General features: G+C 47.3%; 1 protein-coding gene across 5 annotated transcripts in view; it reads right to left on the bottom strand.

Annotated features, from left to right (window-relative positions):
* The window catches only part of Tenm4 (teneurin transmembrane protein 4), a 477470-nt gene that overhangs the window by 26983 nt on the left and 434043 nt on the right, over positions 1–16444 (bottom strand). For all 5 annotated transcript variants that reach the window (XM_032892953.1, XM_032892955.1, XM_032892951.1 and 2 more), the window contains 2 exons: positions 12042–12196; positions 5738–6615 (listed from right to left, as the gene is read on the bottom strand). In XM_032892953.1, coding sequence (XP_032748844.1) covers positions 5738–6615; positions 12042–12196 — 1033 coding nt within the window. The remainder of the gene's footprint in view (positions 1–5737; positions 6616–12041; positions 12197–16444) is intronic.

Below are 16444 nucleotides of genomic sequence, written 5' to 3'. Positions count from 1 at the left end.
ATTAGAGCTGTTAATATAATTACAGTTATTCTAAATTCCCTGAAAGGTGTTTTCAACATCTGTGTCATATCTGAATGTGAGTCTGATGACTACATTTCTTGCTTTTTCTTGCCCTTTTACATGGTCAGTTGGAAAATGTGACATCTTGTGCAGCACAGCGGAGTCTGAGGTGACGTGAGTTTCCTCCTGTGAGGTCTTTAATGAGGGTGTGTGAGGTAATGGCCTTAGGAGTTGAGCTGGCTTTGAAGTTCACTGCTTCTATGGTTAACCTTGACATATCACAGGCATTAAGTTCTTCTAGCAATAATTTGATGAGAAACTGCTTTACCAGAGCTTTTATTTATTTATCTATTTTCCTCCAAGTCACTCTGTTCCTTCCTTAGGTTCTGCCTATGTCATGTCTCAGGGGGACGGTTCCTTCCATGTCCCGGCTTACTCCGTATCCCCTTTGCTACTGAATTCTGCCCCTTGTTTTGCTTCAGGATTTTAAGCAGTTGTAGGTGATGGGGGAGCATTCTCTATCATTCTGACAGGGCTTTGGGGAGGTGCCCATGGATCCCTGAGCTTCAGGACTGTGGTCTGTTCTGTGTTCTTGACCCTTCTTAGGCAGCAGCTCTGAGCTGAAGACTGATGCCACTTCTCTCTCAGCCGCAGTTATTACGTTCCCCTCCCTTCTGTCTCTCGCTGAGCTGTATGGGTTTTCATGCAGTGTCTAAGGCAGATGCACAGCTGCCATTTTCTTTTGCTCCCTAGAGGAGACAGGGTGACAAAGGAGTGGGTACTATATTCCTCTATAACATTTGCTGTGCCCCTCTACTGTGCCTGTTGTGAGGGACACTTCCTTAATTTTTCTCTATGTGCATGCCCGTGTGTGTGTGTGTGTGTGTGTGTGTGTGTGTGTGTGTGTAGAAACCCCTGCTATGGTTTGTAGGGGAGTGAGGTAGATCATGAAGAGGACAAGAGCCCCTCCTCCCCATCCCCAATTTCTGCAGCTCTAGTTTAACTACTGCTTTTAGTGTCTGCCTGTGTCTACCCAGGTAAACCGGAAGCTTAACTGTGGCTCTTTTCAGTAGGTGAAGAAGTGAAGCTCACTTCTTGGATTTGGCCTGTTGCTTGCCCTGTGACTTTCGAGAAAGAACTCAAGGAGAACTCATGGATTTGTTTCTAGTCAGGCTTCTTTTCATTGTAAAGTTGGGAACAGTGCTCACTATAGCTCTTTCCAGCACAGACTAAAGCCATGCACTCTATTTGAACCGGGTGAACTGAATTCTCCATCCTGCCCGGCGCATTGATAATGCTGGAGCCGGGGTCTAAATCCAGTGTCCTCCCTGTGCCATGTGCTCCTTCTTTGTCTCCCTTCTCTCCTGAGTCTACATTTCATTCATAAACTATTTACTGAGCACCTATGAGGTGGCAAACCCTAAACTTAAAGCAGAAATAAATGTAAAGAATTAGTAAGGGACTGACATATTTAATGTGACATAATTATAATGGGAACTGTCCCAGGACACTGTGGGACGCTAGAGCCACTTCCCTTTATGCAGCACAGTGAGATGGTTGCTTACGTCCACCCAGAAAGTCCCTTTTGGAACTAGCCCCATTCTGTCAGCTTCCTTCTTTGCTTTTGTCTTTGAGACATGGTCTCACTATGTAGCATGGGTTGGCCTGGAACTCACTATGCACGCAGCCTAGACTGCCTTAGCTTCATGATTGTAAGTGTGCACTACCACATCTGGCTTCATCAAGTCTGTTTTTTCTTTTTTCTTTTTTTTTTTCTTGCCATTTGTGACCCAGAGTCGAGTCTGAAAGCCATGGTGCCTGCTCCACAGTGCCAAGGACTGAACTGCAGTCTTCTAGAAGGGTTCCCAATAGACATGGGCTGAGTAACCTTACCTCTCTACAACTGCAGACTCTCTGAGACAAGTTTCTCTAAGTAGATGCTGTTTATATTAGATGTTTTATTTAATGCGCTGTGAGGATTGATAAAACCAACTTAAAACTTGTTTCAGGAACAGCCCACACCGCAAGCATTCCTGCGCTTTTATACATATAAACATTGAGTTTGACTCCACCAAGCTGCCTCGTGATGCTAAAGGGAGACACTGTACCTCAGCAAACGGCTCACTGGCCAAACACACACTCTCTCTCTCTCTCTCTCTCTCTCTCTCTCTCTGATTAAAAATGCTGTAATGATGTCTAGCTGGTTTCACCATTTGTGAAGTAATTTCAATTTCAGAAAGTATGTATGTATGTATGCATGCATGTTTGGGTATGAATGTAGTTTTCAGAATCTCAGAAGGAGCTGTGCAAAGACATAGAAGACAGACAGACAGACACACACACATACAGAGGGAGGGGGCATAGGGGACAGAGACAGAAAGAGAGGTAGAGATAGAAACAGAGACAGATACTCAGAGAGAAGGACAGAAGGGACAGAAGGACGGACAGGAAAAGAATGAGAAAGCAGACTTTCAGAGAAGAGTATAGAGAGTCTCTGAGAGACAGCAGGACAGAGATCCAGAGACAGGTGACAGAGACCCAGAGAGACAGCAGGACAGGGATCCAGAGACAGGTGACAGAGACCCAGAGAGACAGCAGGACAGGGATCCAGAGACAGGTGACAGAGATCTAGAGACCTGGAGCAGAGATTCAGAGAGAAAGGAAATGGACCCCCAGAGAAACATCAGGACAGAGATGGAGAGAAGAGGGTTATCAAGTCTCTGTATGTGCAGAATGGTCCCCAAAAGAGGGACAGTTCTTTATGGTGGAGATTAGTTAAAAGCTCCCAGTCTATTTTCAACTCTGTGGCTATAGTCTAGAGAGTGTTGGGATCTTACACCCTCACACTGCTTCCAGTCTGAGCTGGAACACTTTGCTTGGGGCCACAGTGCACCCCATTTCCTAGCCCATCTTAGATACTCCTAGGACCTGGCTATTTTCCTAGTTCTTATCCTAACTGCTCAGACTTGACATTTGATTCTGTCCTCCTTGGCTGACTTCTGATTTCCACCGCTAATAAAACATTTCTTTTCTGTTGCTTTCATTGCTTCCCTTGCATGCTGCTCCTCTAATTCCTGTCCGCGCCACAGTACTGTTGGAAACAGCAGCAGCGGTAGCTATCAGTGAGCCTTCCATATTTATCTCATAGATACCTGCTTTAGACCATCCCTCGAAACTCACCACTGACTTAATCCCTGCCATACAGGTCAGTCAGGAAGCACAGAGAACACTGGGCCAGTATGGCAGGAGCGGCAGGGACGCAGGGTTTCACTCTATATCTACTAAGCACGATTTGAGGCTTATTGCATAATTTTTCTGAGCCGTAGTGTGTTCATAGGTAGAAAGGATATGCAGATGATGATTCTTACTGACTGGGGCAACCCTCCACTTATTTTTTGTGTCAGACCCAGGGGCTTGCCAATCCTAGGAGATGTTATAGACATGAGGGGAAGAGTCTGGCATACAGTAGGATCTCAAAAAAGAAAAAGAAAAGGGTGAGTGTCCCTTTAATGTTAGGTATAGCACCTTCCACTTTTGGTTTATGCCAAGAATCATAAATCTTGGAACATTGGTTCCTCCAGTGTTTTAATATAAAGTGGATTTAAAAAGATTCTTAAATGCTATTTATAAACACACATATAACAGTTTCTTCTTCTTGAAGTATCAAATGTGGGTGCTGAGGGGATATCCGAATTGGTCAAGTGCTCATCAAATATGAGGACCTAAATTCAGTCTCCAGAATCCACATAAAAATGCTGGGCCTGGTGTGAGTGCTTGTAATCCCAGCACTGGGAGGTGGAGACTATCAGCTCCTGCAGCCTGCTGCTGACCGGCTAGTCTAGCTTAATCTCTGAGCAGCAGAGCAATGAGAGACTTTAAAGGGGGTGGGTAGCGTTCCTGAGGATGCCCGAGGTGGTTCTCTGGCCTCCACACACACATGCACATGTACCTGCACATGCAAATGCATCCAAGCAAACACACGAACTCACATACCTGCATCATAGCTAAACCACCATCAGCTGTGGCTGTGGTTTACATGGAGGACAGAGAGGGAGGGCTCCTTTTTTAAAGGATTTTAGTTTCCAGGGATGGCAGGAGTGACAGTGGCGGTGATGTGTTAGCATTCGGTTTGGGATTTGGGGGAGTGACCTTAGGAACTAATTGCGTGAACAGATTTGCTCTGACAAAGAAACCCCTGTATTGGCTAAATAATGTATAAGAAGTTTCCACCAGGCAATGGGGAAAATTGAATTATTTAGTGTATTTCCATTTCAACGAGTTAATCAAGATAATTGCTATTTTCCTGGATCTCTCTCTCTCTCTCTCTCTCTCTCTCTCTCTCTCTCTCTCTCTCTCCAATTAACAAGGCCCCTGTTTGGAGAAGGGAATTTAACTAGTGAACTTAGCACATAGGGCTGTGACATTTTTTAGTGTAAATTATATTTAAAAATCAATTATAACCCCTTCCCCATCACTGGGTTCTACAGCTGTGAGAGCTGATGTTTATTTAATTTGAGAAAACCTTATGGTCCAAGGACTTAAACTCATTTGGGATTTGCGAATTCAGGAGGAGGTTTGGGAAGGCCCTGGAGTCAAACTCAGATCTAAAACTCTGGCCCCGGACAAGCTAGAACTTGTGTTTAGAACTTCTGTTTCCACACAGGGTTCTCACTATCTTCCAGTCTGCAAACGAGCCTCCCTCAGCCTCAGTTTCTGTTTCTGTAAAGGAGAAAATATTACCCATTACCCCCACTGCTATGAGGATTAGCTCAAGGACTCTGTTTCTGGCACATAGCGGATGTTCGACAAGACTAAGTTCTTCGCCAGCTCCTGCAGCCTGTCGAATGCTGACACACTCAGCAGGCTCAGCAGTCTGGAACACGACAAAGAAGAGAAGCTTAAAAAAGGTCTAAGTCGAAAAGAGATGTTACAAGGCCCATTCATTAAAATAGCACCTCCATCTTCTATCCGTATGTGAGGCAGGTAATATGCCTGGGAGCGTAATGGGCTGAACTCTGTGTCTCTAGCGACCCTGCTCTGAGATGCGTACCGTGCATGAAGAGTAGGGGACAGTTACTTGAAGTGAGTATTGCACCTGAGAAGGAGAGCTGCAACACCATGGGGAGGAGAAGGCCAAACCACAACCCACTAGATGCAGAAGCAGATAAGCAAATATATCGGAATCATTTTGTTCATTTGTGGGTGAAGGGTTCTGTGTGCCCACTTCTGGAAGTAACTGTGACCATTCCTTAATGAACTTGAAAGAGAGACCAGGTGATTATATCATGTGTTTGAGAAAGAAGACGTGTAATGAGTGTCATAAGTACATCCAAAATTTAAAGAAATGGAATGTTGCATATGTGGAAAATCACCTTGTTGTTAATACAAAGATACTAACACTCTAAGTACTTCTGGTAGACATCATGTCCTTGTGGTAATCTGAGTGGATATCTACTGTGTCTATTCTACAGGTATGGAAACTGAGACCTAGAGGGATTAACATGGTAGGGAGAGCTGGGGTGGAAGCCGCACATGAGTCTAAAGCCCATGCCTTTCCCACCATCCCATTTCCCTCTTAGGAGGAATCATTCAGAATATGAACATGCAGAACCTGTCACTGATAATGGTTTTCACCTCCCATCCCTGAATTAAAATGAAATCAATAAAAACCACACGTCATCAGTTTGTTCATTTCCAATCATACAGTGTATCTCATGGAACACGTCATGATACTTACTCATAAAACGTTGTCCAGCCGTTTTCATTGCTTTTGGTCGCCAAGAGGCCAGAGTTGCCATGGTATGTCATCATAGCCAGCTCGTGTCCTTGCGTGGTCACACTTCTGAGTGCGCTGTTGGTGCCCATGGTTACCCAGTATACCTGGCCGTCCGGGACTACCAGCCAGAGAGGCATCCCAGTAGAATCTCGGCGGACGTTCACCATGTTGCCATTGTTGTCTGTGATGTGTGTGATGTCCCCGTCCCCCGTGTAAGTGAAGTTGTACAGGTAGTCTCCTGTGGGCAGGCTCTGAGTGTACAGATGCTTGCCACTGGTGTCAAAGAGGTACAGCTCCTGGTCGATGGGGGAGGACAGCTCATACATGTTCTGGGTGTTCAGGACAGGCTTGTTCTTCCGGATAAATCGGATTCGGATGTTTCCAAGGTCGGCCACATAGAGCTCCCCGTCTGCACACACGGCCAAGGAAGATGGGGTGTTCAGCTTTGCGTCCTTGGCGTAGCCATCATCTCCAGAGAAGCAGTCGCAGTTGGCGTCGTTTTTACAGTCACAGCCGCTGGGGGCACCAGCAACCAGTGAGATCTCACCACTTGTCGTGACCTGCCTGATACGGTTGATCTTCTTCTCGTCGGTCTCAGCGATATACAAGACTCCATTGTGTGAAACGGCCAAAGCAGTGGCTGACTCCAGGGTTGCGTGGATGGCTACCTTGCTCAGCAGGAAGTGATCGATGCCAGGAACCTGGCAGTGCATGGGCCTCCCAGCGACAATGCGTACCTGGTGGTTTTCAGAGATTTGTAGGACCACGTTGTTGTCGAGGACATAGAGGGAATTATCCATTGGGTTGATGGCTAAGTCTGTGGGCCACTCCAGGCGAACCTGACAATAGAGACACAGACACTCAAATGATGCCAAGATGCCCCACCATTAGTCACCCCAAAATTCCCAATAACCTACTACTGTGTCCAAAGGGTCTTTATATGCAGTATAACCCAGCCTTATGGAAACTGAAGAAGGACAACAGCCTTAAAAAGCAGTCGGTGAGATGGAGACAGGCTTGGGTTCGTAACCTAGACCCACTTATAACCTTGGGCAAATTGCTTTGCCTTTCTGAGCTTCAATGTTCATATCGAGAAAATAGAGATGACAGTCGCACATCCTGGCACGTAGGTAAGTGCTCAAACTCAGACGATGATACAGAGGTGAGAGGGGATGGGAGATGGAGTCTGGGGGCTGACGTAAGAGTTGTTCAGAGGATTTAAAAAGGATCTTCATGAGATGCTGGCCTGACCGGTGCATGGGGGTGATTTAACATCAAGTTAGACTTGGAGTTAAAGGCAGAACACCCATGCCTCTGCCTGACACATGGCTTGAGGCTAGTGACTCTCCATTTTGGCCCCATATTCACATTAGATGGAGACTTTAGAAAACACTGATGCTCAAATGCCACTCTGAATAGTCAGATAAATAAAGTCCCTAGTGTGGTTGGTCCACACATTGGGCCTATTTAAAAATAACTTCCTGGGTGATTGTTTCTAGGGTTGGGAATCACACCCGGATTCTTCTCTTAAAGGGTACTTATCAGACCAGCAGCACAGAAGCTCCCTGGAGCTGGTCAGGAATGCAGGATGGCAAGCTTGTCCCCCGCCTACTGAATATGTATGTGCCTGCAGTATGTGACTGAATGCCCACTGGGGCTCAGGAAGCCTGATTGATGTGGGATCTCTAGGTCCTCCTCGAAGGGATTAATGCAGTGGGACTTAGGTTCAGAGCCCAGAGCCTCACCCCGAGCCTCTCTTGGTCTGGGTGACCAATGTTTTACCAAAGGATTGTTGGATGGAAGGACTGGTGCTACAGAAGCCCTTGGCCGACTGTGTCCCCAGGGCCATCGCTACACTACTCATGGTCTGGAGACACTGAGCACTGCTTCCTGCAGCTGACGTCCCAGTTCTACCTGAGGACCCAGCACTTTGATATCCCTGGGCCTCCTACAAACACCTGACTTTGGCCAGTTTGGGGCTTCCTCAAACAATATGAATAATGCAGTTGGCAAGTTTCTCTCCTAGGGGTTTGCTCTAGCCTGCTAGTATCTACGGCAGCCAGGTTAGTAATGGCAAAAACCAAAACACAAGACCCCCAAACCGAACAGAACTGGCGCAGATGTCCAGCCACTGAGAACTGGCTAAGCAATGGTAGCGCGTTTACTTTACCTGCAGATTAGAATTTTGTGCATGATCATTTAACATGATTCTCCAGGGTGGTGGTTCCCGCCCTTTCTAATGTGACCCTTTATTGCAGTTCCTTATGTTGTGGTTGTCCCCAACCATAAATTTATTCTGTTGCTACTTCACAACTGTAATTTTGCTACTGTTATACATTGTAATATGAACGTATGATATGCAGGGTGTCTGACATGCCGCCTCCACAAGGATTGAGACCCACATGTGGAAAACCACCATTCTAGGTAGATATGTGATGGCATGGGGGGAAGTGTTTGCTACATGCTAAGTAGAAAGAGCAGACTACAGAGCTGCAGGCGAAGAATGATAGCAGCTAGGGGAAATATGTAAGTTAGTTTATAGACAAAGAGGAGATTTACAGCTAGAAGAAAACACATTAAAATGTTAGCCATTTGGGGGACCAAGGATGATGTTAATATTCCTTTTTACTTTATTTTTTTAAAAGTTGTTGTAATGTACATGTGGTTGTGGGTGAATGTGAAAAAACACAGACAAAACTGGGGGGTGGTGACACACACCTTTAATCCAAGCACTCGGGAGGCAGAGGCAGGCAGATCTCTGAGTTCGAGGCCAGCCTGGTCTACAGAGCGCGTTCCAGGACAGACAGGGCTACACAGAGAAAAACCCATTTCCAAAAACCAGACCGAACAACCCAACCAAGCAACAACAAATGCTAACAGTGAGGCTGTTCTCTTAGCTTAAGAGCCATTCCCAAGGTAGGCCAGAATAGTCAGTTTTCAGCTCCTGCGTCCCTAGCCTGCTGCCCCTCACCCGGCCCCGGCCCCTGTCTCTCTGCAGGGCAGGGGAGCTCGCACACTCTCCAGAGCTACAGTTGGGCCGCTGCACACACTCCTGGTTCTCTCTGGGGTACGGTCCTGCCAGCTCTCGGCTACATCAAGAACACAGTTTGCTCTAAAGTGACAGGAGAATTTTCAATTTCCTAAAACCCATTTCTTGTCAACACTGGCTGCTAAATATTTTATGCCCTCTGGTCCTGTGGCACCTTGGGGACTTACTCGCAGAGACCTTTCTGCTTGTCATTATGATGAAAAGATGGCGTCCTGATGAGAGGGTGGGTGGGAAGGAGCAGAGAGGGAGCCCGATGGGGAGAGGGAGGACAAGAAGAAACGAACGGGAGAGCATTTTAGCATTTCCTTTTTCATGTTGCTTTGTGTTATTGTGTACCTGGGAAAGAGGGCCATGGCTCTCGGCGGCTCCAGGCTCTGACATACCAGATCCCTGCACCAGATCCCATGCATACACCTTTCTGTTTTAGTGATAATCCTGCCACGGCTTTGATGCCCATCATCAGAATGTTGGGACTGGACCTAAGAACGTCTGTTGTCCTCTAGCTCCTGTGCTCAAGGGACTTGTTGTGAAGGGGGCTCCTTTTCCCAGTTGTCCTGAGCATTCTGTATCTCCATCAAGGTGCTCTGAGCCAGCTGCTTTGCCACAGAGTGGCGAACGCACACAGAAGCATTGTCACGGGAGTAAACGAGTGAGTGTCTACACCGAGCAGGAGAGGTGGGGCTAGGGTACCTCACTTCCTGTTTGCTTCCATGGTCACTAATGGATCATCTGACTTAGGTTTCTTAGACACTGAACTTCTTCTCCCACATGTAAATCAGAGTAATCAACATTATCCTGAGGAGCTGTAGCAAATGAGATGCTGTACGGGGAAATTCTTTGTAGATTTCCAGGGAACTAATATTTACATCCTATTACCAGCTGGTGGCTCTGCACCAGGCAATTACATCCTTGATCTCATTAGAGAGATTCATTTCCTCCTCCTTGATGAAACCCAGCGCAGGGATGCTTGCAAAGGCGTTTCCTTTCACTCAGCCTCAGTTTCCTACATTCTACCCCTGGGACCACGGTGGCAGCTAAATAAGAAAAGAGAAGCTGTATTCAGCTCTGACCTCATTCCTAGTCAGTAACAGGCGCATAGCAAGTTTTCATTTGGGCTTCAAAGTACAGGGTAGAGGCCCTACCTGCCATGATGAGAACCAACCTCTCGGGCCCTGACTTCTGCTTGTTCACCGCATGCCTCTCACAGTGTTTTTTGATCTTTGTCTCCACCCAAACTCTCTCCTTATCCCCTTGGCAGGATGTAGCTGTGCTCTGTGACTTTCCTTCCCAACTCCCACAGTGTTTTTAGTAGAGGGAGCTATGAACACAAGTGCCACCTTCCATATGTGTACGGAAAAATACGTGCCTGTGTTAAGAGTTCAGTGGGGGAAAAAGTCCAATTTTTATGTTCAGACAAAGGAAAGCAGGGACCAGAAGTAGAGCTTTTTTACTCCATGATTTCTCGGCATGTGGCTTTTGTGTTTTTCTCCCCTTCAACATGCTAGCTGCCTTCCAAGTCTTTGGTGTGAGTGCCTGGCAGTGCCTCTCTCTAAACCTAAACAACTTTCCGATGTGTGGATGGAAAGTGCCCAGCCCCTGTTCTGGCTGGTCGAGGGCCCGTTTAGAGAAGCAAAAATACTTGTCTGCACATCCTTAGGTTTTGGCGGCTTCCTCCTGGGTAATTCTAGCTTGCTCACAGACTGGAAAGGGAAACGCTCAAGCTGGCAAGGCGAAGCCTGCCAAATTGCAAAGTCAAGCGGCAGAGAAGAGATTCACAGAAGCTGGCACAGGGGAGTGGCACACCACCATCGGGCTGGGATGGGGTAATAGGTGCTGGGAATGCCAGCAGTGTGGTCCTGGGGCTTGGAGGAAGGAGTTCAGAGATGTGTTAGTAACCAAGGAGAGATGGCTCCTGTCAGCCTCCTCATATGCCCTAGGCTCTGATAATGTTAGCAGGACGGATGCTCGTCAATCAAACTCAGGCCGAGCCCTGATCCATGTCCTGGCAGTTAAGGACTTGGTCCTTGCCAAGTCATCACAGGATTTATGCAGGAAACCCTGGATAGCCAGGCACTGGATCTCACTTGGGTTCCTACTGTCTACCTGCTGAAGCCCAAATTTCTTGGCATAGTAGGAGGACCTTCTCTCACCGGCTCTAGACTACACTTCCTGTCTCAACTCCCTTCAAAGTGCCCTCTGCTTTGGCATTCGGCTTCCAGTGCTCTTTGAGACAGGGTCTTGTGTATCTCAGGCTGTCTTTGAATTTAGCATGTAGCTAAGAATGACTTTGACTTTTGGCTTCCCAGCCTCCACTTTTCAGATGTGGGATTATAGGAGTGTGCTACCGTATCCAGTTTGTATGGACCTAGGGATTGAACTCTGGGGCCTTACGAATGCCAAGCAAGTCATCTGTCAACTGAGCTGCAGCCCTGGGCTTGCACTAGGCTTAATAACATCTTTCTTTGCACATACTATTGATTTCTGTTCTCTGATGCCATCCAGCAAACCCAGAGTTCAAAACTGGTACCCATGTCTCCTCCTTACTGAAAGTGAATGCTTTTTATCCACTACCTCTGAAGGGATGAGCAGTGTTGATCCGAAGGCGTGAACATGTAATGGCATATGTGTTTTCAAGGCGATCCCTCCATGCTGATGTCTGTCAATCACTCCATTGTATGGTTAGGAGACAGGAAGTTCAAAAGACTTCACAAGCCCATCCATGCCCCAAGGCTTTGGGTCGCTAAGGCTCTACTGAGTGGTACAGCTAGGGTCCAAACAACTGTCCAACAAATATCAGCTGTGCTCTGACTGTGTACCAGGCACTTTGGGTCAAGTGGAGGAGGTGACAGGCAGGCAGAATCCCTGTCTTGTGTAGCATATGTTCTAGAAAGTATGCTCGTGTCTGCATGTATTGTCAAAGAGGAACTTTGGAGATATGAATTTAAATGTGAACACTGATCTGCTGGCCACAGGGAGACTTTTCCCCCCACTGTTCCTTGAGTCCCCATTCCAGTCACACACTTATTATACTTAATGGTAAACTCTCAGTTGGGTCAGTTTCTTCTTCTGGGTACTGAATGCAGGCCCTGATCTGAGCGGGCTCCATTCAAAGGCTTGAACAGTGTGCCAAGAGGAGTGGTCATCAGGCTGGGTAGGTGACAAGTGGTAGGAAGAACACACATGCACAAAGGGTTCCGGGAGACAATGCCTTCTCACCTGAGAAATATCCATGACGGAGTCACAGCTGAGGGGCCTGGCTGAGGTGAGATCATTGGAGCCCAGCAAAGTGGAGATGATCCCATTTTGATCAACACGTCTGATCATGGTGCCATCCACGAAGTAAATGAGCCCAAACTTGTCCACTGTAATTCCTGGGGTGGAGAAGGCAAAAGGGGAATTCAGCATCGGATAGGAGAAGGAGGCTGACAGTAGAAAGCTTCCGGATTTAACATCTACCCCCATCCAGCTCTCTGTCCCTCTGCTGGGATACTGACTTGGAATAAGTGCTATAGCCCTGAGCTATCCCAGGTTCCTCTAGTTCCCTCTTTGTTATTTAACAGTTTATTTGTTACTTACTTTTGCTTACTTTTAAATTAAAAATATAAAATTATTACTACTTATTTGAGACAGGCTCTCATGTAGCCTAGGCTGGCCTCAAGTTTCAGATACAGAAGATGACCTTGAACTTTTGAACTCCCGCCTCTGCCTTCCGGTGCTTAGGTTAAATGTGTGCCCCAACGCGTCTGGTCTTACGCAGTGCTGGGGAGTGAACCAAGGGTCCTGTGCATGACAGGTGAGCACTGTGACAAGTGAGTCACATCCCAGCCACCCCAGTCCTCTCTTACAGAGGAACAGAGGGCAAGGAAGATGCCAAGGTTTTAAGTGTCCTATGAACCAAGGGTAAAAATCCAGTGTCCTAGACCTCAGGCTCTGTCTTCCCGCTCTGCTGCGACAAGAGACTCTTTCTTGTCTTTCACTTGGGTACCAATGGAAACTGGTTTTGTGAAGGACTCAAAGTAGAAATAGGAAAGACATTTTCCAGTGTCATTTGAGTTATTTAAGTTAACCCATTTCTGAAGTCCTGCAAACACAACAATAATGGGTCCCCTTTTTAGTAACAATTTCTCTTTTCTTCCAAGACAATCACACTCTAAGTTTATCAGGCCTTATTATTTTGGTTTCATTGGTCATTATGACAGCACAGATTGAAAAGTATCCTTTGGGTTTGTGTAAAGAATGGGTTTGTTGACTTCTGGATCTGAGGACAGCGCCCTGAAGATGGGGATCTTGGCTATCATTCAGCATCCCCCGTTTCACTTGCTGGGCCCTTTTTACCCTGATAACTTTCTCCACAGGGGTGTGGGGCCCAGTCGCTGGACCTCTTGGCATCTGTTTCTTTACTCATTCTATCAAAGGACTGCTTAAGCCTGCATTTTTGCCTTAGGCCTGAGGCCTTACGAGGAGCCCATGGCACCCCCAGGTAGATAATTGAGAAAACCTCACTCAAAGCTTGTGTTTCTGAAGGGCACCTTGGGGATGGTGGTACAGAAGGTCACTCAGGAGGTCATTCCTCCTGGCCAGGGACTCATTTCAGACCCATGCAGAGAGCTTTTGCTTGGCCTCACTTCTGGTGATATCACCCAGGAGGTGGCAGGGTCTAGGACGGATGTGTGTTTTCAGAATTGCTGGGTGGTACCTGCCATCCGTGAAGGGTGACAGGTTTTGAAATGGAGGCACAGGACTGAGTCAGAACCACATGAAGCACCATGGGAAATGACAGGCTCAGGAGGGAGATGGTGACATAAAGGGTTGTCTTGATTTTGTCCACTGTTTTCTGGCCAGGCAACGGGAGAAAAGGTTAGATGAGGCATGGGGAGGGGGCCCGTCTGAGTTGGGAAGCTTCCGGCTGAGTTTCTTCACCCTTGACTCTTGGTCTCCTCATTGCTGTGAATGACACTGTGTGGAATGACAGCTTCTGACTGGGGAGCCCGGGAGAGAGAGCTCAGTTGGTAAGGTGGGGAACTGAGATTGACTCCTAGAACCCACGCAGAAGTTAGGTATGGGAGTGCTCTTACAATCATGGCACTGGGGAGGTGGATACAGGTGGTTCTGGGGATCACTGAATTCTGGGTCAATGAGAGACCCTGTCTCAGAAAATCAAAGAGGTGGAATGATATCTCTGTTGTCTGGTCTCCTACACATGGCTGTACACATGGCCTCACACTAGGAATGATTGTGTACTCTTGACAGGTGCCTGTGCACTCCTACAACACACGCACACACACACGCACACACACACGCGCACACACACACACACACACACACACACACACAGTGGGGGTGGGTGGGAAGAAACAGTTGACTTGGAGTTCTTAACTCTAATCCTCATTAATGACCATTCTGTCTGTGTGACAGCAGACAGTGCTCTGTGGCTTCCAAGGCCTGGGTGGGTTCTTTGGCCCTGGTGTCTCTTCCAGGTCAGCAGGATGGGCTAAGGCTTCCAGGGACCTCTGAGTGATGGCCATACCAGAGCTCTCATTCCATCCCTCTTTAAAGGACCAGGAAGCTGGAAAAGGACTTCATGCCGATGTGCAGGCAGCCCGAGGGGTGGGGGCTTTTCTGTGGTCCTGCCTAGAATGTCAATTAATTTCCTTCCGTAAGCAGCAGGACGTGAGTCAGTCCCGCTGCCTGTCTGCCTGGCTATGCCCTGTCTCTCTCCTCCATCTGCCAGGACTGATGAGCGCTCCATGAACAATTGGGTTTCTTGTTTACAAAGTTGGCTGCGCAGACTAATGGAAGTGATCTGTCCCCTGATTAATTACTTCATTTTTCCTCCTTTTGTTGTGCTAAATGGACGGACATCTTTTCTCCTCCCTCCTGCAAAGTGACTGCGTACTGCAGCCCCCTTGTCATTTCTGTCTGGGTTAATTACAGGCTTTTGGGCAATGGTACTGCCACTCCATCTGTGTGGGTGAGGGAGGGGACCACAGGCATGCAGAACGACGAGAGATGCCAGGAGAGAAGAACAATCTCTCAGCAGGAAGCGGTCTTGATCGGAAGAGAGCAGGGTGTTGCAGCTGACAGGGACCGCGGGATCGTTTGGCTTAACCTACTTACTCACAAACTGGGAGACTGAGGTCCGAAAGGGGAGGCCTTAGGGCTGTCTGGAGGCAGAGGAAACTGCCGTGCAAGCCTGGACTTCCTCTCCACTGCTCACTCAGTACTAAGGAATCACAGCTAGCAGGGGTTTGAGCCGTTGATGGCACAACACTTACCCGCAGAGCTATCACCTGACCATGCCATTAGTTAGGTAGACAGTCTGTCAGGATGCTATATGACGCTACACGATTACATAATACATGGCAGGGACACGATTAGGGGTCTCCTGTGATGCTGTGTTTACTATGTATCTAGTTGTCTGTACTAGACATTTATATTCCTGATATTTAAATTGGATTATGACTGTGTAGAATAGCCCTGTAACATGGAGGAGGAAAATGAGGTTCAGAGAGGTTAGGCTACTTGTCCAATGTCACACAGTTACTAGATAACAATGCCCGAATTGGAATATATGATTTTTCAAGAGCCTACTGCTTTGATTTGAAACCAGACCTCGAAATAGGTCCTCTTTAACACCGTACTTATTTCTAACAGTTTTATAGGGCAACATGTGAACTATATCAACTTGGACTCCCGGAACAATCTTAGGAGGTAGGAGTAGGTGGTATTATTACTCTGATTTTATTTGGGTAGGTCCCTGAGGCTTAGTGGCTAGAAGTCCCTTGCTATAGGGCTTGCTACATGGTAAATCCCTTACTGAAGGATGCCTCTTGGTAGTGATGGCCCCTCATGTCAAGCTTCCTCAGTCTCTGGGCATCAGGTTTCTCTCGGCTCAGAGGCCCCCCACCCCCTTCCTTCGGGCATCTCAGGGCACGCATCTCCTCTCTCCATCCAGGTGTCATTGCTTCTGCTACAGTGAGCTTTGCTAAGCATCCCGAAGCTCTGTGTATTTGGTAAATACTTGATGAATGAAAAATTAGAGACTCCTCTTTAAGTCTACCTCACACACAAGGAAGACATGGGACTGTCTTTGCGGAGCACTGACTAAGGCAAAGCCTGCACACCCAGGGGGAGGGAGTCGCTCAGGGGATGGAGCGCTGGTTCATTAGAACCCTCCACAGCTGTTAAAAATGAGTAGCTCGGAGAATATTTACTGTCATGGAGAAGTCATTTGGTATCGTTTAGATAAAAGCAGCTTGCTAACAGAGTGTGCTTGACGCTTCATCTTGTTTGACTGCACTGACTAATGTGCACAAACACTCAGAAAAAAAGACAGGAGGAAAGACAGGTATTGTTAACTGGGGTTGTTCCCACCAGGTAGAATTATCGCAATTCCTCTGTGTACACACACACTACAGAGACACACGCAAACTGTGCATGTGTATTTAATACAGGCAATCATTAGCAAGAGGACACACACACACACACACACACACACACACACACACACACACTTCCCCCCCTCTCTCTTAGGCCTCTTTCTGACGATTACTTATATCAAATACGAACACACAGACACACAGACAGGCAGGCAGACAGACAGACAGACACAATGTTAA

The sequence above is a fragment of the Rattus rattus genome, chromosome 2, assembly GCF_011064425.1.
Source record: "Rattus rattus isolate New Zealand chromosome 2, Rrattus_CSIRO_v1, whole genome shotgun sequence".
NCBI classification, from domain to species: domain Eukaryota; kingdom Metazoa; phylum Chordata; class Mammalia; order Rodentia; family Muridae; genus Rattus; species Rattus rattus.
This window is presented reverse-complemented; position numbering and strand designations above follow the sequence as displayed.